The sequence below is a fragment of the Grammomys surdaster genome, unplaced genomic scaffold, assembly GCF_004785775.1.
Source record: "Grammomys surdaster isolate TR1022 unplaced genomic scaffold, NIH_TR_1.0 209, whole genome shotgun sequence".
NCBI classification, from domain to species: domain Eukaryota; kingdom Metazoa; phylum Chordata; class Mammalia; order Rodentia; family Muridae; genus Grammomys; species Grammomys surdaster.
In genome coordinates this window covers 867,486-887,409 of record NW_021604654.1, presented here as the reverse complement: position 1 = coordinate 887,409, position 19,924 = coordinate 867,486, and the positions used below count along the sequence as shown (strand labels likewise).

The 19,924-nt window shown below is 55.3% G+C and overlaps 3 protein-coding genes across 4 annotated transcripts; 2 read left to right on the top strand and 1 right to left on the bottom strand.

Moving 5' to 3' along the window:
* Positions 1 to 40: 40 nt before the first annotated feature.
* On the top strand, positions 41 to 5,925 carry Sf3a2 (splicing factor 3a subunit 2). 2 transcript variants are annotated; one of them, XM_028771742.1, is made up of 8 exons: positions 41 to 126; positions 2,360 to 2,522; positions 2,644 to 2,715; positions 3,561 to 3,607; positions 3,945 to 4,054; positions 4,580 to 4,629; positions 4,704 to 4,913; positions 4,993 to 5,925. In XM_028771742.1, exons 2-8 carry the CDS (start codon positions 2,397 to 2,399, stop codon positions 5,812 to 5,814), a joined length of 1,437 nt encoding a protein of 478 aa, XP_028627575.1. In that variant the 5' UTR covers positions 41 to 126; positions 2,360 to 2,396; the 3' UTR covers positions 5,815 to 5,925. The 2 variants fall into 2 exon arrangements, with proteins under 2 accessions (XP_028627575.1, XP_028627576.1); XM_028771743.1 differs by lacking the exon at positions 41 to 126 and adding an exon at positions 335 to 442.
* Positions 5,926 to 6,229: 304 nt separating this feature from the next.
* On the top strand, positions 6,230 to 8,876 carry Amh (anti-Mullerian hormone). The gene is made up of 5 exons (XM_028771780.1): positions 6,230 to 6,634; positions 7,010 to 7,152; positions 7,333 to 7,441; positions 7,529 to 7,688; positions 7,786 to 8,876. Exons 1-5 carry the CDS (start codon positions 6,232 to 6,234, stop codon positions 8,633 to 8,635), a joined length of 1,665 nt encoding a protein of 554 aa, XP_028627613.1. The 5' UTR covers positions 6,230 to 6,231; the 3' UTR covers positions 8,636 to 8,876.
* A 552-nt stretch (positions 8,877 to 9,428) lies between these two features.
* On the bottom strand, positions 9,429 to 13,250 carry Jsrp1 (junctional sarcoplasmic reticulum protein 1). The gene is made up of 7 exons (XM_028771763.1): positions 13,163 to 13,250; positions 12,678 to 12,797; positions 12,410 to 12,447; positions 11,211 to 11,316; positions 10,935 to 11,111; positions 10,073 to 10,152; positions 9,429 to 9,969 (listed from the first exon to the last, which is right to left on the bottom strand). The coding sequence occupies exons 2-7, from the start codon at positions 12,790 to 12,792 to the stop codon at positions 9,493 to 9,495; spliced, it is 993 nt and encodes a 330-aa protein (XP_028627596.1). The 5' UTR covers positions 12,793 to 12,797; positions 13,163 to 13,250; the 3' UTR covers positions 9,429 to 9,492.
* Between the last annotated feature and the right edge of the window lie 6,674 nt (positions 13,251 to 19,924).

Here is a 19,924-nt window from a genome sequence, read left to right as displayed (position 1 = left end):
ATGCGCACACGTGAAACCCCGCCTTATTTGCTCCCGGAAGGGATTGCTTTAGTCGGTCGTGCGCGTGCGCACAGCGAAATCGCGGCCTTGGGGAGATTAAGCCCGGGTGGCAAGGCCTCGGTGTTGGTGAGGAGCTGCACGGTTTGACGGTGGCGGTTGCCCCGTCTGTGGGGCTTGAAAGTGGGAGCGAGAGCGCGGGGGCGGGGAGTTGAGGGGAGGAGCGGTGACCGCCCTCTTTCCGCAGGCTTGGCTCGCTCCCTCCCGGAGGGCGCGCTCTCGCGAGGCCCGTTGGATCGTGGCGTGATCGCAGATTTCTGTGGCGCGTCCGTGGCCTCCAGGGTGGTTCGGGATCTTGGAGTGTCTTTTGACCTCCTTGGTTGCCTCAGTTTCCCTCTTCGTGAGTCGGGGCCCTGGCGACAACTGCTGGAATTAAAAGATAACGGTATATCCACTTAAAAGCGATTTGTCCTTGGACCAGGCCTGCGCTCAGACCTTTACCTTAACAAACACCTTGCTGTCCCTATTGATCGTTGTTCATCGGTAGTCTTTCGGTAGTCCGTGAGGTCGCACGTCTCCCATCCATTCGTCCTGGCCTCCTGTCCCTAGCTTCACCTGTGAGCCCATTCAGTCATCGGCACAACTTTTAATTTATTTCAGACAGGGTGTCACTGCATAACTGAGGCTTACCTGGATCTGTGGGCTAGGCCGACTTCGAGCTCGCATACATCCCCATGCCTCTGCCTCCCGCGTACTGTGAGTCACAGCGTGCGCCGCCACGCTTGGCTGGTTTGATTTGTTTTAAGGAAGCAGGGGTTTATTTTGGCTGACAGTATGAAGGTGCAGTCCGCTGTGGTGGTCGCGTTGCAGCAGGAAGCAGATAAATGCTGGTGTTCAAATCCCTTCCCCGTGTTTTTAAAGAACGTGTTTTATGTGTGTCTGTGTGGAGCTTTGTGTGTGAGCATGGTTGGTACCCATCGAGTCCAGAAAAGGATGTCAGATTCCCTGGAGCCGTAGTTTCTGGTTCTTTTGACCCGCACTAAGTCATCTTGCTGGCCTTCCCAGCACCCTTTTATTTGAGACAGGACCTCACTGCACAGCCCAGTGTGGTCTCTAACTCTAACCTAACCATCTTCCTACCTTGGTCTCTAAGGAGCTGGGATGAAATGTGTATACCACGGTACCCCACGTTTTCTTTGTTTCCTGAGGTTGGGAACTGTTGGTGGGCTGAGAGGTAGCTCGTTGCTGAGAGTGCAGAATTTGTGCTCCATATACGGGGCCAAGCAGTGTACACACTCAGGCAGGTTTTGTCCTGTTGTTTTCCCTCCAAAGCGGATGAGTTGCATTTTTGCAGTAGATACCTATACACACTCAGCCTCAAGCACACACTCCTAGGGGACCTTGTGCTGGACAAATGCTCCACCCTTGAGTTGCACCCTCAAGTCTGTGGCTGGACACCCAGTCTCCCTGGGAAGGCCAGCCAGAGTCCTGTGTTCTTGGAAGTTGTCTTTGCCAGAGGTTGAAGTGGTTTTCCATCCTCCTGCTGCTGTGGGCCCCCTTACTATGCTCCACAGCCCTCAGACTCTGCTCTTATGTCTGGCCAACGTCACCTCTGAGAGTGGGTCTCTGGGTAGCTTTCGAGGATGTAGACAATGCTCTTTTCAGTCCTTGTGTGGCTGAGTATGAAACATCCAGCAGGCCGGTCCTGCCCCACCACTTTCATGCACATCTCTCACCTGTCCCTTTCAGCATCTAGAGCGTCCTGTATCCTCTGCCTCTGGCCTCTTCCTCCTTCACAGCCAGTGATGTCAGTGTCCTGTCTGCCTCAGGCATACTCTGGTGACATTGTACTAACTAGGTACCTGGCCCTCAAGGTTCTTGGTGACATTTGCAGAACCCCTTGTGCTGTAGGAGACTCTGGCAGTGACAAGAACTGCCTCCACTTGTGTCCTGGGTGCAGGCTCTGGATTTACCTGTGGGTTTAAACCAAGGGCTGGGGCAGACACCGAGTAGTCTAAAGTGTTCTGCCGTCAGATAACACTGCTTGGAGGCTTTGCTTGAGCCTCAAAGTTGGGTCCCTTGGTACAGAGCACTCCATATGCCGTGTGTCAGGTAGAGGAGGTGGTGTGCTTTAATGCCAGGAAAGGCAGGCAGAGGCCAGCCTGATCTATGTTGAGTTCTAAGATAGCCATGGCTACATAGAGAACGTCTCTCAATAATAATAAGTTACATCGGGAGAGGTGACTCAGCTGTGGTCACAGCACTTGGGAGGCTCATGAGTTCAGAGAAAGGGTGGCCTGCCTGCTGGATTACCCTGCATCATCTACAGTGTGCTGAGCCTTAGTCGTCTTTGCTCCCCCAGGTTTCTTCCTGTCCCCTAAAGCACCCGTGCCTGCATCATGGACTTTCAGCATCGACCTGGAGGCAAAACTGGGAGTGGGGGCGTGGCCTCCTCCTCCGAGAGCAACCGGGACCGGAGAGAGCGCCTACGGCAACTGGCCCTGGAAACCATCGACATCAACAAGGTTGGGGGCGGGAGGGGGGGGGGAGACAGAGTTCCCACACCCACAGAGCCGTCCCCACACCTCAGTCCCTGGTTCAGGGGGCCAGGCTTTGTGGTTTAACGGTGCATTTATTCACTCCCAGGACCCATATTTTATGAAGAACCACCTGGGATCCTATGAGTGCAAGCTCTGCCTGACTCTGCATAACAATGAGGTATCCGCCCCTCCGGCCCCTCCACTCTTCTACACTGGTGAGGTGACCTTGGTAGGCCTTGGACCTGCCACCCAGAGCCAATGGCTCACTCAGTATTGGTCTGGTTTCATTGAATTCCAGTTTTGCCAGCTCTGGGGATCAGAGCTCAGCCTAGGGCTTGGCCATGCTGGGTAAGCAGTGAGCTTCACCCCAGGTCAGTCCTGGAGGCGGGGCTCCCTGTGCAGCACAGATGAGCCTGGAGCTCTGTGTGTGGAGATGGCTGGCCGTGTGCTGATGCTCTCACCTGTGTCCTCAGCTGGCCCTCTGACATAACGGCACTTGTTGGCTGGACACCAGATATTCTTTATCCTTTTTCTTTGACTGTTTGCTCTGTGAATGTCCTCACAAATAGTAATCGATGGCAGCCAGCAGCAGAGTTGCTTCTGCACTTTGGGGGATCAGGGGTGTGTGTGGCTATTGTCCCTTCTTCTGAGGGGGGAGAGGACTCTGGGATTTGTTTCCCCACCCCGTCTCTGGAGGAGCAGACTAATGAGCAGTGACTGGAAGCCGTCTGTCTGTGTTGACAGTGGGTGTGCTGAGCTGCGTCCTGGGCCACATGTCTCTGGTGGTGGGCTTAGCACGGAAGACTGCACTGTGTGCTGCTCTCAACTACACAGGGGTTTCTAGGGAGGGGTGGGGGCAGTGCGAGTCACAGGTCTCTCAAGTGGAGCCATAGCCACTGTGATGCCCTGCAGACTCCATGCTCCAGCGAGCTGCAGGCCTCAGCATGCCTTTCCAGGTGAGCGGCTGCAGGTCCCGGTCCTGCCCTCCCTCCCTACAGTGGCATGTCTCCTTTCTCTCTGCAGGGGAGCTACCTGGCCCATACCCAAGGGAAGAAACATCAGACTAACCTGTGAGCCCCTAAAATCCCTGGTACCCCAGGACCACAACACTGCTACTCAGGAGGGAGATGTTCACGTGGGCTGGATGAATGGGGGGGGGGCACCTGCATCTGCATTCTTGACCCCCTACCCCCACCTCCTGTTTCAGCCTTACTGTCTCAGTGTAGAGCAGATGGCCAAGGGGCAAGGACGGGGCAGTGCCGGGGTTCTCCCCTGCTCTGCCCTGTTTGATGGACCCCAGGACTGAGCTGCTCAGTCCTCTCCTTCAACTCCGAGAGCAGAGGCTCTGCTCCTGGGTGCTCAGCCTTGCTGGCTGGTGGGGGGCTGAGCACCTGCGCCTGTTTACAGGGCCCGGCGAGCTGCCAAGGAAGCCAAAGAAGCCCCCGCCCAGCCTGCTCCGGAGAAGGTCAAGGTGGAGGTGAAGAAGTTTGTGAAGATTGGCCGCCCAGGCTACAAAGGTGTGTGTGTGTGATGGCCTGCCCACGGCTGTGGGCTGCGGTGTGAATGAGCCCTGGGCTCTGGCACCGGACACACTGCTGCATCCTCTGCCCTTGCAGCAGCTGTTCCTTTAGTGTTGCCAAAAGCCCCCAGGTGCAGATAAGCACCATCCCCAGGGCCAACTTCCAGAGCAGGAGGGGAGGCAGCCTGCTGCCGTCAGTGCTCCTAGAGCCCCTCTGCAGAGGCCCCTGGGTGTCCTGGGCGGGCCAGAAAAACAGTCCTGTGGCCCGCAGGAACCCAGGGAGCCAAGTTGCCAAGAGTCCCCTCTGGCAGGCAGGGTCGGGGAGGCTGTGACACAACACTGCCCCGCCCGTGCTCTTCTGAGACTTTGGCTGCTGCCCCTGCATAGTGCTGGGTGGGGCGGCCCTCACTTTAGGTCCTAGCCATGTGGCCACAGGGCAGAGAAGCCAGGCCTTGTGCTGAGGGACCTTGCTGTGGTATACACACACCCACAGCACATGACAACCCCTTCCCCTCTGTTCCAGTGACCAAGCAGAGGGACACAGAGATGGGCCAGCAGAGCCTGCTGTTCCAGGTGAGGTGGGACCAGTCAGGGGTGGAGCAAACGCACGGGTGGTGGTGCCAACACAGCTGTGTGTGTGTTCCCAGATTGACTACCCTGAGATCGCAGAGGGCATCATGCCGCGGCACCGCTTCATGTCTGCCTACGAGCAGAGGATTGAGCCCCCGGACCGCCGCTGGCAGTACCTGCTCATGGCTGCTGAGCCGTATGAGACCATCGCCTTTAAGGTGCCAAGCCGGGAGATTGACAAGGCTGAGGGCAAGTTTTGGACCCACTGGAACCGAGAGACCAAGCAGGTGAGGTCCCACAGGCCTCCCATGGGTAACCTCCCCACCCTCCATGGCCCTGCTCCAGTTGCTGACCCTCCCCCTACAGTTTTTCCTACAGTTCCACTTTAAGATGGAGAAGCCTCCGGCCCCTCCCAGCCTCCCAGCAGGACCCCCAGGCGTCAAGCGGCCCCCACCTCCACTCATGAATGGACTGCCCCCTCGCCCCCCACTCCCTGACACCCTGCCACCACCTCCACCTGGTGGCCTTCCTCTCCCTCCTATGCCCCCCACTGGGCCTGCTCCCTCTGGTCCCCCTGGACCCCCCCAGATGCCCCCACCAGCTCCTGGGGTACACCCCCCAGCACCAGTGGTCCATCCACCAACATCTGGGGTCCATCCCCCAGCTCCTGGGGTCCATCCCCCAGCTCCTGGGGTCCATCCCCCAGCACCAGTGGTCCATCCACCAACATCTGGGGTCCATCCCCCAGCCCCTGGAGTGCACCCACCAGCCCCTGGAGTGCACCCACCAACCCCTGGAGTGCACCCGCCAGCCCCTGGAGTGCACCCGCCAGCTCCAGGGGTCCACCCGCCAGCTCCAGGGGTCCACCCGCCAGCCCCAGGGGTCCACCCTCCTCCATCAGCTGGAGTTCATCCTCAGGCTCCAGGGGTGCACCCACCTGCTCCTGCAGTCCACCCTCAAGCCCCTGGCGTACACCCCCCAGCCCCTGGGATCCATCCTCAGGCACCAGGGGTACACCCCCAGCCTCCTCCTGGAGTCCACCCTACTGCCCCGGGGGTCCATCCTCAGCCTCCAGGGGTTCACCCCTCAAATCCTGGAGTGCACCCTGCTCCTATGCCCCCCATGTTAAGGCCCCCACTCCCCTCAGATGGCCCTGGGAACATGCCTCCCCCTCCCCCAGGCAACTGAGAAGTTCCCCCACCAGCCTTCGTGGTCTGTGTGGTCTTTTCCCATGGCCAGTCCTTGGAAGGTTTTCTATTTTGTCCTGTCCTGAGCCTATTAAACAACCTCCCCCACGTCTCCCCGTCTGCAGTGTGCTTTAGTAGTGGGGATGGGTGGGTACTGCTTGTCTCTGTTGAAGACATGGTGACCCGGAGGGTCCCCAGGCAGATGGGAGCTACTCAAGGACAGCTCCAGCCTCTGCAGTTGTGGGCCCAGCTCTGAGGACAGAAAGCCCTTTGAGACAGCAGCCTCCCACCTGCTGGGCATGTAGAGCGCCAGGCACTGTCCCCCAAGGTCACCTCTGGAGTTGATAGGGGTGTCCTTCCCAAGCCTCTGCCTCAGCCATACATATAAGCAGGGCCACTCAGCCCTTGTTGTAGCACCATGCAGGGGTCATGCCTCTCTCCACTGGCACTGCTGCTGGTGACCATAGGGGCTGTATTACAGGCCGACACAGCTGAAGAGCTGGCCACCAACGCCAGGGGCCTCATCTTCTTTGAAGATGGACTCTGGCCTCCCAGCAGCCCCCCTGAGCCTTTGTGCCTGGTGACAGTGAGGGGAGAGGGGAACACAACCAGAGCTTCCCTGAGGGTGGTAGGAGGCCTGGACAGCTATGAGCATGCCTTCCTGGAGGCTGTCCAGGAGTCTCGCTGGGGACCCCAAGACCTGGCCACTTTCGGAGTCTGCAGTACAGACTCCCAGGCTACCCTGCCTGCCCTGCAGCGCCTTGGGGCCTGGCTAGGGGAGACGGGGGAACAGCAGTTGCTAGTCCTACATCTGGCTGAAGGTACGTGATGGACTGTCTCAGTGCCCGTGCTGCCTTGGGACTACCTGAGGCTCCCAGGGTTTGGGCAGAAGCTGGAGGGGGGCACAGGGGCCAGGGGGAGAGGGCTTGCTTGATTGCCAGGCAGAGCCTTGTATACCCTTGTGGTAGCTGTAGTGTGCAAGATGGCCACACCTTCCCAGACAGGCTGACTACAAAGCAGACCTGCTGTGTCCCTACCTGCAAGGTCTTCACACCTTGGATCGGGGTCCCTCAGACCTTCATGACCCCAGAAGATCCCCAATTAGAGTCCAGCTGAGGGACTCTCTGTAGGACAGGCCTTGGGGGACAGAAGCTGATGGCCTCAGAGACTTAGTTGTCACCAATATTTGCCCACAGTGATATGGGAGCCCAAGCTCTTGCTGAAGTTCCAAGAGCCTCCACCTGGGGGAGCCAGCCGCTGGGAGCAGGCCCTGCTAGTGCTATACCCTGGACCAGGCCCCCAGGTCACAGTCACGGGGGCTGGACTGCAGGGCACACAGGTACCAGAGACTGGCATGGGCCCATCCCAACAGCCCTCTGGTTGAGGGTTGGGGGAGAGGTTGTGCCAAATGGAAGGGTTTCCGGGGTTAGGAGTACACCCGGGAGTCTATCGGCAGTATGGCAGGGGTGGTGCCTGTGCCCTCACCATCTTCCGGCCGACTGAGTCCCTGTGTCCACAGAACCTCTGCCCTACTCGGGACACCCGCTATTTGGTGCTGAGCATGGACTTCCCAGCGGGGGCCTGGAGCGGCTCGGGCCTCTCCCTAACCCTTCAACCAAGCAGAGAAGGTAGGTCCCAGCAGAGGGAAGGCGACAGTGTGGAAGGAGGCTGCACTTAGCCCTCGTCCTCAGCCAGCACGTGCCCACCCTCTACAGGTGCCACCCTGAGCCTCCCTCAGCTGCAGGCTTTTCTGTTTGGCTCTGATTCCCGGTGTTTCACGCGGATGACTCCCACCCTGGTGCTGCTGCCACCCGCCGGGCCGTCACCACAGCCAGCACATGGCCAGCTGGACACCTTGCCTTTCCCGCAGCCCGGGTGCGCACAGGGATGGAGGAGGAACTGGGACGTTGGGCGGTAAAGGGTCCACCACAGCCTCTTATGCTCACAGCTGGGCCACTTCCTTCTATTCTAGGCTGTCCCTGGAGCCTGAGGACCTGCCACACAGTGCTGACCCCTTCCTAGAGACCCTCACTCGCTTGGTTCGTGCTCTGCGGGGACCTCTGACTCGGGCCTCGAACACACGTCTGGCCCTGGACCCTGGTGCTCTGGCCAGCTTCCCACAGGGCCTGGTCAACCTGTCAGACCCCACAGCACTGGGACGCCTGCTCGATGGGGAGGAACCCCTGTTACTGCTGCTGTCACCCGCTGCGGCCACCGTGGGGGAACCTATGCCACTGCACGGCTCCGCTTCTGCTCCCTGGGCAGCGGGCCTGGCACGCAGGGTAGCGGTGGAGCTTCAGGCGGCAGCCTCGGAACTGCGGGACCTCCCGGGCCTGCCACCCACAGCTCCCCCGCTGCTGGCGCGCCTGCTGGCGCTGTGCCCCAACGACTCTCGCAGCGCCAGGGACCCGCTGCGCGCGCTGCTGCTGCTGAAGGCGCTGCAGGGCTTGCGTGCCGAGTGGCGTGGGCGGGAAGGGCGCGGGAGGGCGGGGCGCAGCGCGGGGACAGGGACAGATGGGCCATGCGCACTGCGCGAGCTGAGCGTGGACCTGCGCGCAGAGCGCTCAGTGCTCATCCCGGAGACCTACCAAGCCAACAACTGCCAAGGCGCCTGCGCGTGGCCGCAGTCCGACCGCAACCCGCGCTACGGGAACCACGTGGTACTGCTGCTAAAAATGCAGGCCCGCGGGGCCGCCCTGGGGCGCCTGCCCTGCTGCGTGCCCACTGCCTACGCTGGCAAGCTACTCATCAGCTTGTCCGAGGAGCGCATCAGCGCGCACCACGTGCCCAACATGGTGGCCACCGAGTGCGGCTGCCGGTGACGCCCTCCCCACCCCTGTCAGCGCCCCAATAAAGATCAGCAAACACTCAGCTGGGGTGTCTGTGGGTGGAGGGAACTCCTGTCAACCTCCCTTCTAACATGCAAGGCTTGCCTCCTTCCCACCCACCCTCCTACCCCCCCATGGGAGAGCTCTCTGTCCCTACCACTTTCCTGTTTTCAAGACAGGATCTCTCTTATGTAGACCAGGCTGGCCTCTAACTCACAGATCCTCTTGCCTCTGCCTCCCCAGTGCTAGGATTAAACTCCTGGACCCTGTAGCTTTTTTAATTAGTTCATTTGTATGTGTGGCGGGGAGAGAGAGGTGCCTGGCCGGAAGGAAGTTGAAGCAGGAGAAACGCTTCAAGTCAGGCCTGAACTACAGAGCAAAACTGTTTCAAAAAGCAATGGAGCCGGAGAAACGGCTCGGCAGCAGAGGATGCTCGCGCATCCCAACAAACACAAGTTCAGATCTTTACAAGCAAACAAGCGCCGAGTGTAGTGTGCAGAGTGTAGTGTGCACACCTGTCCTCCCAGCGCTCTGGAGGCGGAGACAAAAGGAGCAGGACTTTAAGCCAGGCCTGGCTGCACATGCTTGCGCAGTCGCAGTGTACAGATGGAGGTCAGAAAGCGGAACTAAGTGGAGTGGAGCCTCTGCCTCCACGGTGTGGGTCCCGGGATCGAACTCAGGGGATCGGCCTTGGCAGCAAGTACTTTTACCCACTCCACTATCTCACCCGCCCTATCCCATTTCTTCGACCCTTAGGGTCCAAGCACAAAGGAGCAAACATTGTGGCTGTCACAGCACGGCCTTTATTGGCTGGTGCTACAGAGAGAGGGGACGCGGGAATCAGGGCAGGATCAGCCACGCCCCTTTCCTCCACGGGGCTTCTGTCTGGGCCGGTCATCACGGTCATGCGGTCGTCGCCGGGGAGCCCAGGCCTGAAGCTTCCCAAGCTCGAGATCCCTGGAGTCCCGCCTCCATGGCCGATGGCCTGCTTCCCGAGCCTCCCAGCGCCGTGGCAGTGATTGGCGGGGCTCCCTAGTGACCTGTGGCTTCTCCCTCTTCGGCTTCTCCCTTCTCGGCTTCTCCTTCTTCAGTTTCTCCCCTTTTCTTGGCTTCTCTTTCCGTGGCTTCTCCTGGGACCCTAGGTCCCCAAGGGGTGCGTGCTCCTCCCCAGAGGCTTCTGAGAGGGACTCTCCAGGTTCTAGCTGGGTTTCTGTAGCCTCAGGGCTCCTGGGAAGCTCAGGCTCATTCTGCATCTGTGCCTGGAGTGCTGGTGGCCCAGGTTTCGGCTGAGGAGGCCCGGGTGGGGACACCAAAACTGGAGGTTTAGGCTGCCAAGAGACAAAGTGGGGTCCTGGAGTCCGCGCACACAGGCCCAGCCTCCTCCGTTGATGACCAGCCCCATCAGGTGAAATCACTGAACGGAAGGCTTACCGCTGCTGCTGGCTTCTTGGTTGGAGAGCTAGGCGAGATCCACTGCTGAGGGGCAGCCACGGACTCCCCAGCCACTGCGTCTGAAAGGCAGGCAGTCTGAGCTAGAGGAATGGATACAGCCACCTACCTCTTCCCTGCCCTCAACCCCAGAACTCTGCTGGGGTACCCCAACCTCCAGCTAGAGGCCTCTCTTTTTTCTCTGTGGAGTGGCCATTCCCCCGGGGCTAGCAATAATGTGGGGCGATCCTCTGCCTCAGACTCAGCCATGTCTGTCTGTCATCCTAGCTGGAGGAGTGCTGAGACATTAGGATTGCCATGAGACACAGGATAGCCCTGTGCCTTTGTGAAGTGATCTCTTGACTGAAAACAAAAAGCCAGTGCCCAAGGTATACTCCTGCCATCCTAGATCTTGGAAGGTCAAAGCAAGGAGGGTCAGGGGACCGTTCTGAGCTACATAGAGAGGTTGAGGCCGTGAGAGTTTTGTCTGAGTGGTGGTGGCATACATTCCAGTATTCGGGAGGGAGAGACGGCTCTCTAAGTTTAAGGCCAGCCTGGGATATAAAATTGAGTTCCAGCCAGCCAGGGGTACATAGTGAGACTCTGTCTCAAAATGAGTGACTGAGTGAGTGACAAACCCAGAACATCTGGAAACCAGGCCTGGTTGTGAAAACTTAACGTAGACACCACAAAGCTAGGAGCTTTGTGTGACCTTGGGCCTCACAGGCTTGGGGGCAGGCTCGTCCGGGAATAGGGGAGGAGACACCAGCCAGCGGAAGGTTTGTAGAACTGTAGAGTTACAGCCCAAGGCAAGGCTGGAGGGAATGCCCCCATCCCTGTGGAGTCCCTGCCCTGTGGAGCTCACCCCGACAGATCTGGAGAGCCGAGCCCAGCAGGGCCACCAGCGAGGCCAGCACCAAGCACCTGTTGAGCGTCAGATTTCCCCAGGGTAGGTCGTCGCTTGGCGGCGGCGGCGGCGGCGGGGGCGGCTGCAAGGGAGGCGCAGCCTGCTGCTTCCTAAGCGCAGGAACGCTCCGGGGGCCTGAGGGACAAGAATGGATCCGCCTATCTCTCCTGGTTCCTACCCCGTCCCAGGGTGCAGACCACCCCCACCTCTTCACCCTCTCCTGAACAAACCCACTTGTTCCAACTTTGCTGGTTGTTGCGCCCTCCCTGCCCTCGAGCTCCTTCTCCATCTTCCTCAGCCCTGCTTCCCCAGCGCCAGCAGGAACTGGACCCTGAAGGACCTGTAGGGCACCGGGAGACAGTCCACGAGGAGTGTCAGTCCAGGTGTCCTGTGGACCGCAACCTCCTTATAAATGACTTGTAGAGACTGTTCTGTTACCCCAATCCTCAGGAGGATGAGTCAGGAGGATTGCTTGGAGTTGGTTGCCAGCCTGACCTTCATAGTGAGACTCTAAAAATCAAAAAGGAGGAGCCCAGCCAAACAGTGGGTGACTGCGCCACCTACAAACCTGACAGCTTGAGTTGGACCCCCCCACCCCCGACTCACCGGCAGGAGAAAACAGTCTGGGGATTAGGTGTCTGATCCCACGCTGTGCATGTGTTCGCCACACACACAAATAATTATGTATATATACACATATATGTATATATAGAATACATAGAGGCTGGAGAGACAGCTCAGTGGCTACAGCACCAAGTGCTCTCACAGAGGACTCAGGTTCGATTCCCAGCACCCACATGGAGGCTCACGACCACCTGTGACTCGAGCTATAGGTCAGATGTCCGCTTCTGACCTCCTTGGGCATGAGGATCAGATCACATGTGTGCAGGCAAAACACATAAAATAAAATTAAATAAAAATAAACACTCATAGACATAAAATAAAAATGAGGAAAAGATTTTAAAGATCTGTGGAGTTATAGCTTGCCCAGCATTCAGGAAGCCTGGGCTCCAACCCTGTATCACATAAGCCAGGCATGGTAGCAAGACCCAGACCTCAGGAAGGAGAGGCAAGAGGCTCAGAGCTCAGAGTTATCCTTGACGTTTGAATTTGAGGACAGCCTGGGCTACATGGGACCCTAACTCAAGAAAAAAAGGAAAGAAGAAAAGGAGAGAGAGAGAGGGAGAGAGAGAGAGAGAGAGAGAGAGAGAGAGAGAGAGAGAGAGAGAGAGAGAGAGAGGAAGAGGAGATCAGGGGAGAAGAGAACCAGAGAAAGCCTCACAGGCTTGGGGGCAGGCTCATCTGGGAATAGGGGAGGAGACACCAGCCAGCGGAAGGTTTGTAGGAACAGTAGAGTTACAGCCCAAGGCTCAGCCCAAGCCCTTTGCTCAGCTGGTCCCCACCTCCTAGGGATACAGCTAATCAGTACTCACATGGGTCCAGCTGCTGGGGTCAGCCAGCCTAGATGTCCCTGGAGGAAAAACAGGAATACAAAACAGTGGGCTATTCACCACCTTGAGCGATCCTGTCCCATCTCCTTCCCCACTCTGCCAAGAGATGACTGATCCCAGCTTCCAGATGACAAGGGGCATGGGGCTCAGAGACACCTTTGTCCAAAGACACACAGTATGTCTCATCATGGATTCCAATCCAGATCTGGTCTCCAAAGCCGAGCTGCCAGGTGCTCCTCAGTCACTGTACCTCGAGCCTTGCTGTCTGGCCGCCGGCCTGAGGGCTCCTCCAGGAACGAAAGGTCATCCGTGGGGAGGCAGCTGCCCAGGCCCCCATCCAGATCCTCCAAGCCTCTGGTTGTCATAGAGACTGGAAGATGGAGAGGGAGACAGGACATGCTCTCTGTCTTTATTGGAGAAACTTAGACCCTGACACGCTCTGGGCACAGCCTCGAGACCCCTTCCCACAGCCCAGCCACTGGAGGACTCCAGGATCCATCAGCATTGCAAGACACAAAGCTGTGGTTCAGAGAGGCTCAGGGCCCAGTCAAGGTCACACAGTGGTAAATCCAAAGGCTCACGCTAGAACCCTGCTCCTAGGGCCGGCTCATGTTCTCTGAAGCCATCCACTATTTTTATCCAGTGTCTAAAGCCAGCAGGACTGGTGAGTCTGGCAGCCCAGCCCCTCCCCGGGCCTCTGCTCCCAATCCCCCCCACACTGACTGTCTCACTGACCTGAAGCAGGGGTGGGGGGTGGGCTGAAGCCCAGCAGCCTGGCCCAGCAGTCACTGATAACTGTGGAGCAGGACGTGAGTCCTGAGGATTTTCCAGTCACCACACTAGCCTTCCTGCCCCTTTCCCATAGGGCACAAGGAGAAATTGAGACCAGAGACTGTGCTGAATCCAAGGCAAACACAAGAGCTAGTTTATTATGGTAAAGGGGTATGTCCCCATGGCCACTGGCTGTCAGTGTTAATGTGTCCCCATGCCCAAACAGGAACACTTTGAAAACAGGGAGAGGGTGGGCTGGCAAGACGGCTCAGCAGGTAAAGGAGCGTGCAGCTCAGTGTAATGTCTGAATTCAATCCTTCAACCTCTTTACCCACACCACAGAGCTGGAAGGAGAGACTAGACTCCTCAAGTTGTCTTCTGATGACCACACAAGTGCCTTAGGATTTTAGCATTTACCTTAGTACCCAGTGTCCACGTGTACACCAAAAAATAAAAAAAATAAAATTAAAAGTTAAAAATCAAAGGAAAATAAAATCTTGGAGGGTTTTCAACGAGGGGGTAGGGAGCCAAAACACAGGAGACACAGAGAATTTGGCCCCTACCTCTGTGTGTGTGTGTGTAGGGGGGTAATGGTCACAAGAACCCTTATGACATCAGAGATTCCCACACTGAGCACTAGGGACCCACACCTCTTTCCAGGTCTCCCCACAGCCCCTCTTACCCTACAGCCTCCGAGCTGGGCTTGAGAGACAGGATAGTAGACAGACGGGTAGCCTGTGATGGACAGTAGCAGGTGGCCAGAGACAGCTGGGGACACCAATCAGAAAGAGCCAGGGAGCCAGGAGGAGGGACTTCCACGGAGTCACTGGCAGGGTCACTGCCACCCCAGCAGTGGTACAGAGCACAGAGCTGTCTGACGGTGGCCCACCCCTGCCTCAGTACATAGCCTGCCCCTCTGGCAATGAACCAGGGGCCTTGTGTGCGGCTCTGCTGTCAGAAGGCTGGAGTCCAGGGCCTAGGCAGCGGTGACCCAGCAGCCATGTCTGCAGGCTTGCCCCGCCCTGCGTTCCAGGGCCACGCACAGCTGTTTGCCACTGCGTCATGCTTTCTCTTCTTGTCTTGTCTTTTCTTGGTGTCCTGGAACTTGCTCTGTATGTAGGTAGACCAGGCTGGCCTGGAACTCATAGAGATTCGCTTGTGTCTGACTCTTTAAAAAAAAAAATTATTTACTTTATTTATGAGTACACTGTTGCTGTCTTCAGACACACCAGAAGAGGGCATTGGATCCCATTACAGATGGTTGTGAGCCACCGTGTGGTTTCTGGGAATTGAACTCAGGACCTCTGGGAGAGCAGTCAGTGCTCTTAACCACTGAGCCATCTCTCCATTCCACTTGTAGTTTCTTTTTATACTACATGAGTTACTTTATGTAAGGTGAACTAAATCCAGAACCTCAGCCCTTCTCTGGGGACTCTAGGTGGGGCTCCACCCCTGACCACACCCCCAGCCTGGGAATTTTAGGTAGTGACAGAAAAGTGTCACAGTTCTGGACTGACTGTGTCCAGTTATGGCCAATGTCTGGGTAAACAAGGCTTCTCAGAACTTTTGTTTTTTTCCTGTGCAAAATGGGATTCGGGTTCAGGGCTGAGTCCCTGAGGGATGTCCCCTAGCAGGACACCGGTCACAGTGCTGCGCGCTGGGGGCCTGCGCTCTGCACTGCCACAGCTCGCTGTGCTCAGGAGCTGGTCAATGAGGACACAGCTCATACACGACCTTATCATCTGCCCATGGACAAGCACAGCCAGCACAATCCAGCCGTTTGGAATTATTGTTACTGTTGTCAATGGCAACAGTGTTACTTTTCTGTATATCTTACTTTATTGTTTCCTTTTTTAATTTTTTTAATTATTTATTTACTTTGCATCCCAATATTAGCCTCTCTCTCCTTCCAGTGCCCCCTCCCCCTCCCCCTGAGCCTACTCTGACTTCTCCCTCCCCTTCTCCTTGAGAAGGGAAGCCCTGCTCTAGGTATCACCCCACACATCCCCATACCCCAATCCTGGGCACATCAAGTCACTGCAGGGCTGGATACATTTCCCCCACTGAGGCAAACAGGCCAACTGGATCTACAGGCATGCAGGTGACAGATTCATTATTCTTTTTCTTTTTCTTTCTTTCTTTCTTTCTTTCTTTCTTTTTTTTTTTTTTTTTCGAGACAGGGTTTCTCTGTGTAGCCTTGGCTGTCCTGGAACTCACTCTGTAGACCAGGCTGGCCTGGAACTCAGAAATCTGCCTGCCTCTGCCTCCCAAGTGCTGGGGTTAAAGGCGTGCGCCACCACTGCCCAACTCATTATTGTTTTTCAATAATTTAATTTTTATTCACTTTACATCCCAATCGCAGCCTAACTCCTGAAGTGGAACTTACTGGTTCTTTGGAAAGTCAGTGGTGTTGAGTGGTGTTTCATTGGGGTAAACACAAGAAGGAACGTTTCACTGAAGCAGACACAGGAGAGAGGATGTTCTGCCTTCGCTAACAACACATGGACTGGCCCGCCTTACACTGTGTAGTTGAGCTCCATTTGAGAGGACTCCATAGAGCAAAATGCACCAAACACTCCTAGTGCTGTGCTGCAGTCTCTTGCTCTTCCTTTGGACTGGGACTGATATCAGCTGTGACAGACTCACATGCCGAGGCAGAACACATGGAGGACACATGATGTTTGGAAGGTCTAAATAGGACTCCACAGACAGTAGCGGAGGCTAAACTTGGTACAGCTAGCTGTGCAAGTCTTGTTGGTCTCGAGTCTTCGCTAATCTTTGCTTCCCTGAGAGAAGCACAGCCAAGAACTTCTCCTGGTGTCCCTCCTGGTCCCTCCTGCTCACTGCCGAGGCTGAGGCCTGGCTGACTCTGCTAAGTTGTGCCACCACTGCTGATTCGTGTTTGCTATCCTGACTGTACCGAACAGGACTGCTGGTATTTCCGTGAAGTGCCTACGGGTGGTTCGAACTGCCATCCTGTGAACTGAACTGCTGACTTTCAGATTACACAGATGGGAGTTGCTAAAAAAAAAACCCTTTCAACAGGTCTGCTTCACCTGTATCATTTCTCTTCCAGTACCTCTGGTGGATGCTGGGCTAGAAGGGAGGTTAAACTATTTAAGAACCATCATTAAAAGTAAGCTTTAGCCGGGCGGTGGTGGCACACGCCTCTAATCCCAGCACTTGGGAGGCAGAGGCAGGATTTCTGAGTTCGAGGTCAGCCTGGTCTACAGAGTGAATTCCAGGACAGCCAGGACTACACAGAGAGACATTGTGAAAAATGAAAGCTATACTCTCCTTGCCCTCCTCCCACTCCTGGCCTCACAAACCTTCCCTCCATTACTTCCTCCCCTTCTCCTCCGGTACCACTGCACTCTGGGGCATCTAGCTCCAGAGGACTAGGCCCATCCTCTCTTACTGAAGCCCAACCAGGCAGTGCAGGTTAGGGAAGGGGATCAATGGCAGGGACAGAGTCAGAGAGAGGCAGCCCGCCCCAATTGTTAGGGACTCACATGAAGGCCAAGCTGCACATCTGCTACAAATACCCAGCCCCTGCATGCTCTGTGGCTGGTGGTTCAGTCTCTGAGAGCCCAAGGGTCCAGGTTAGTTGACTCTGTGGGTTGAAGTGGAAACTTCTGGTTTCTTTGTTGTTTTTGTTTGTTTGTTTGTTTGTTTTGTTTTTTGGTTTTTGGTTTTTTGGTTTTTTGAGACAGGGTTTCTCTGTGTAGCCCTGGCTGTCCTGGAACTCACTCTGTAGACCAGGCTGGCCTCGAACTCTTGAACTCAGAAATCCACCTGCCTCTGCCTCCCAAGTGCTGGGATTAAAGGCGTGCGCCACCACCGCCCAGCTTTCTGGTTTCTTTGGAAAGTCAGTTATGTCAAATGATATTTTGCTGAGGCACATAGGTGAAAAAGTATCTGGTTAAAGCAGACATGGGAAAGAATGTTTTTCTGAAGCAGACACAGGTGAAAGGATGTTTTGCTATAGCGAACACATGAAAAGACCCATGAGGAAGGAGCATAACTGTGACCCCACTGTGTTGGTAAGTTTTTGTCTATACCTCTTTCTGATCCTAATGGATTGCACACAGGCACCGGCCAGGAGTTATCTCGGATCTTCGAATGGAAAACACACACACACACACACACACACACACACACCAATTAATTTTAAAATGCCTTGGCTACTCAATGGTTGGGCACTTCTAAGCCTCACACCTGCTACCCCAGGCCCAATCGGGGAAGTGGCCCATGGCCACCCACCTAAGTCTCACATGGTCGGTTGGCTTCATCTCCTGTGACTCCTGTGTCCCATCCTTCTCCCCACTCTCCAGGTAACCCCTGTTCCACTCTGTGTCCTACCCTCAAGCAAGTGTCCCATTCACATACCAAACATTTGGCCACTGGTATCTTTATTTATAGATCAACAACCGAGTGGGGACAAGGATCTTCAGCGTGCAGACACACAGATTCAAAGCATTAGCTTGGATCTCCAGCACCCCACACCCCACAGACAGTGGGAGAGAAGCATGGGTTTGGTTTCTCCGCCTCGCTATTCTTCACTAGAGACACACATGAATTGGTTCACCTTGCATAGCATTGTTGAGCTCAACTTGTGATAACGCCGCCTTTGAGAGAAACTCTGCCAAGAACTGCTCGTGAGGTTCCTGCGGCAGATGGCCGCTTCCGCAGCCTCACCTCAGGCCGATCGGTGAGCCTGGCGGTTTCTTTAGGATTGAACTATAGCTGCTGGTTCGTGCCTGCGTCTGCCTGGCTAGAGGACTGGTCTGCAGCTGCTGAGTCGTATTCGGTGTTTGCTACAGGACTGAACTGCTGCCAAGATGGAGCTCACCCCCAAAGAACTATTATTGCTGAGCAGGTCCACTTCCCCCATCCTAGTAACTTTTCTCTTCCACTACCTCTGCTGAGAGGTGGGCTAGAGAAGAGGCTGAACGCTTATTAAAAGTAGGTTGAAGCCAGGCCGTGGTGGCGCACGCCTTTAATCCCAGCACTTAGGAGGCAGAGGTGGATTTCTGAGTTCAAAGCTAGCCTGGTCTACAGAATGAGTTCCAGGACAGCCAGGGCTACACAGAGAAACCCTGTCTCAAAAAAAAAAAAACAAAAAACAAAACAAAACAAAAACAACAAAAAAAGTAGGTTGGGGCAGCTGGAGAGATGGCTCAGCGGTTAAGAGCACCGACTGCTCTTCCAGAGGTCCTGAGTTCAATTCCCAGCAACCACATGGTGGCTCAACCATCTGTAATGAGATCAGATGCCCTCTTCTGGTGTGTCTGAGGACAGTAGTGTACCCCTATACATAAAATAAATAAATAATTCTTTTAAAAAAAGTAGGTTGAAAAACTGTATGCTACAGTGGGCCTCCTGTGGTGTCCTTGACCCCTCAACTTGCCCACTTCCATCCTCCACTCGTCACAAGACTCCTGGGATCTGCCTGGTGTTTGGCTGTGGGTCTCTTCATCTGCCTCCATGTGCTGCTGTATGCGGCCTCTCAGGAGACAGCTATGCTAGACTCCTGTCTGCAAGCACAGCAGAGCACCACTAACAGTGTTGGGGGTTGGCTCCTTCCATGGGATGGGACTCAGGTAGGACGCCTTGTGGGCTGACCACACCCTCCGTCTCTGCTCTGTCTTTATCCCTGCACAACTTGTAGGCAGGACACATTTTAGGTTGAAGATTTTGAGGGTGGGTTGATGCCCCTGTGAGTATTCTGTCTAAACTCCACCTCCACAGTTATTTGGCAACACCCAGGTGTGCTCCTCCCCACAGTTACCTGGCAACAGCCAGGTAGGCCTGCCCACTATAAAAGGGGCTGCCTGCCCCCTCTTCTCTCTCTTGATCTCTTGCCTCCAGCTTCTCTCTGTCCCCTCGCCTCTCCCCACTTCTCTTCCCCCTCTCTCCACATGATCATGGCCGGCCTTTCCTCTCTCCCTTTCCTCTTTCTCTGTCATCTTTTCCCATTTCTCTCCCCCCACCTTTGCCCTTTGCCCTGAATAACACCCCCCCCCAACCGTTTGGTCTGGTGTTGTCTGTTCTAAGCTGTGCGCCGAAGTCTAACACCCCCTCCCCACACTGGAAGGCCAGTGAGACAGATTCCTGAACAGAACACCAATAGCTCAGTCACTAAGATCAAAATTAATAGAAACCAAAATATATAAACATTGCAAAATAAAAATATCAAACAAGCCGGGCAGTGGTGTCGCATGCCTTTAATTCCAGCACTTGGGAGGCAGAGGCAGGCAGATTTCTGAGTTCGAGGCCTGCCTGGTCTACAGAGTGAGTTCCAGGACAGCCAGGGTCACACAGAGAAACCTTGTCTCAAAAAAACCAAAAACAAACAAACAAAATCCAAAAAAAATCGAACAAATAAATTTATAAAATTGAAAAGCTTTTGCAAGTCTAAAGACATCATCAATAGGACAAAACAGCAGCCTACTGAATAGGAAAAGATCTTCACCAACCCTATATTCAACAGAGGACTAATACCCAAAATATATAAAGAACTCAAGATATTAGACATCAGTAAACCAAGTAACCCAATTGAAAAATGGGGCATATGGCTAAACAGAGAATTCTCAACAGAGGGATTTCAAATGGCTGAGAAGCACTTAAAGAAATGTTCAGCATCCTTCGTCATCAGGGAAATGCAAATCAAAATGATCCTGAGATTCCACCTCACACCAATCAGAATGGCTAAGATCAAAAACT

Excerpts from the sequence above, each read along its gene's own strand:
- Sf3a2 (XM_028771742.1), top strand. The coding sequence starts at position 2,397 with ATGGACTTTCAGCATCGACCTGGAGGCAAAACTGGGAGTGGGGGCGTG. Across the intron at positions 2,523-2,643 it reads AAACCATCGACATCAACAAG|GACCCATATTTTATGAAGAA; the intron begins GTTGGGGGCGGG and ends ATTCACTCCCAG. Across the intron at positions 4,055-4,579 it reads TGGCCGCCCAGGCTACAAAG|TGACCAAGCAGAGGGACACA; the intron begins GTGTGTGTGTGT and ends CCTCTGTTCCAG.
- Amh (XM_028771780.1), top strand. The coding sequence starts at position 6,232 with ATGCAGGGGTCATGCCTCTCTCCACTGGCACTGCTGCTGGTGACCATA. Across the intron at positions 7,153-7,332 it reads CTGGACTGCAGGGCACACAG|AACCTCTGCCCTACTCGGGA; the intron begins GTACCAGAGACT and ends CTGTGTCCACAG. Across the intron at positions 7,689-7,785 it reads TTGCCTTTCCCGCAGCCCGG|GCTGTCCCTGGAGCCTGAGG; the intron begins GTGCGCACAGGG and ends CTTCTATTCTAG.
- Jsrp1 (XM_028771763.1), bottom strand. The coding sequence starts at position 12,792 with ATGACAACCAGAGGCTTGGAGGATCTGGATGGGGGCCTGGGCAGCTGC. Across the intron at positions 12,448-12,677 it reads GCCAGACAGCAAGGCTCGAG|GGACATCTAGGCTGGCTGAC; the intron begins GTACAGTGACTG and ends TTTTTCCTCCAG. Across the intron at positions 11,317-12,409 it reads ACCCCAGCAGCTGGACCCAT|GTCCTTCAGGGTCCAGTTCC; the intron begins GTGAGTACTGAT and ends GGTGCCCTACAG.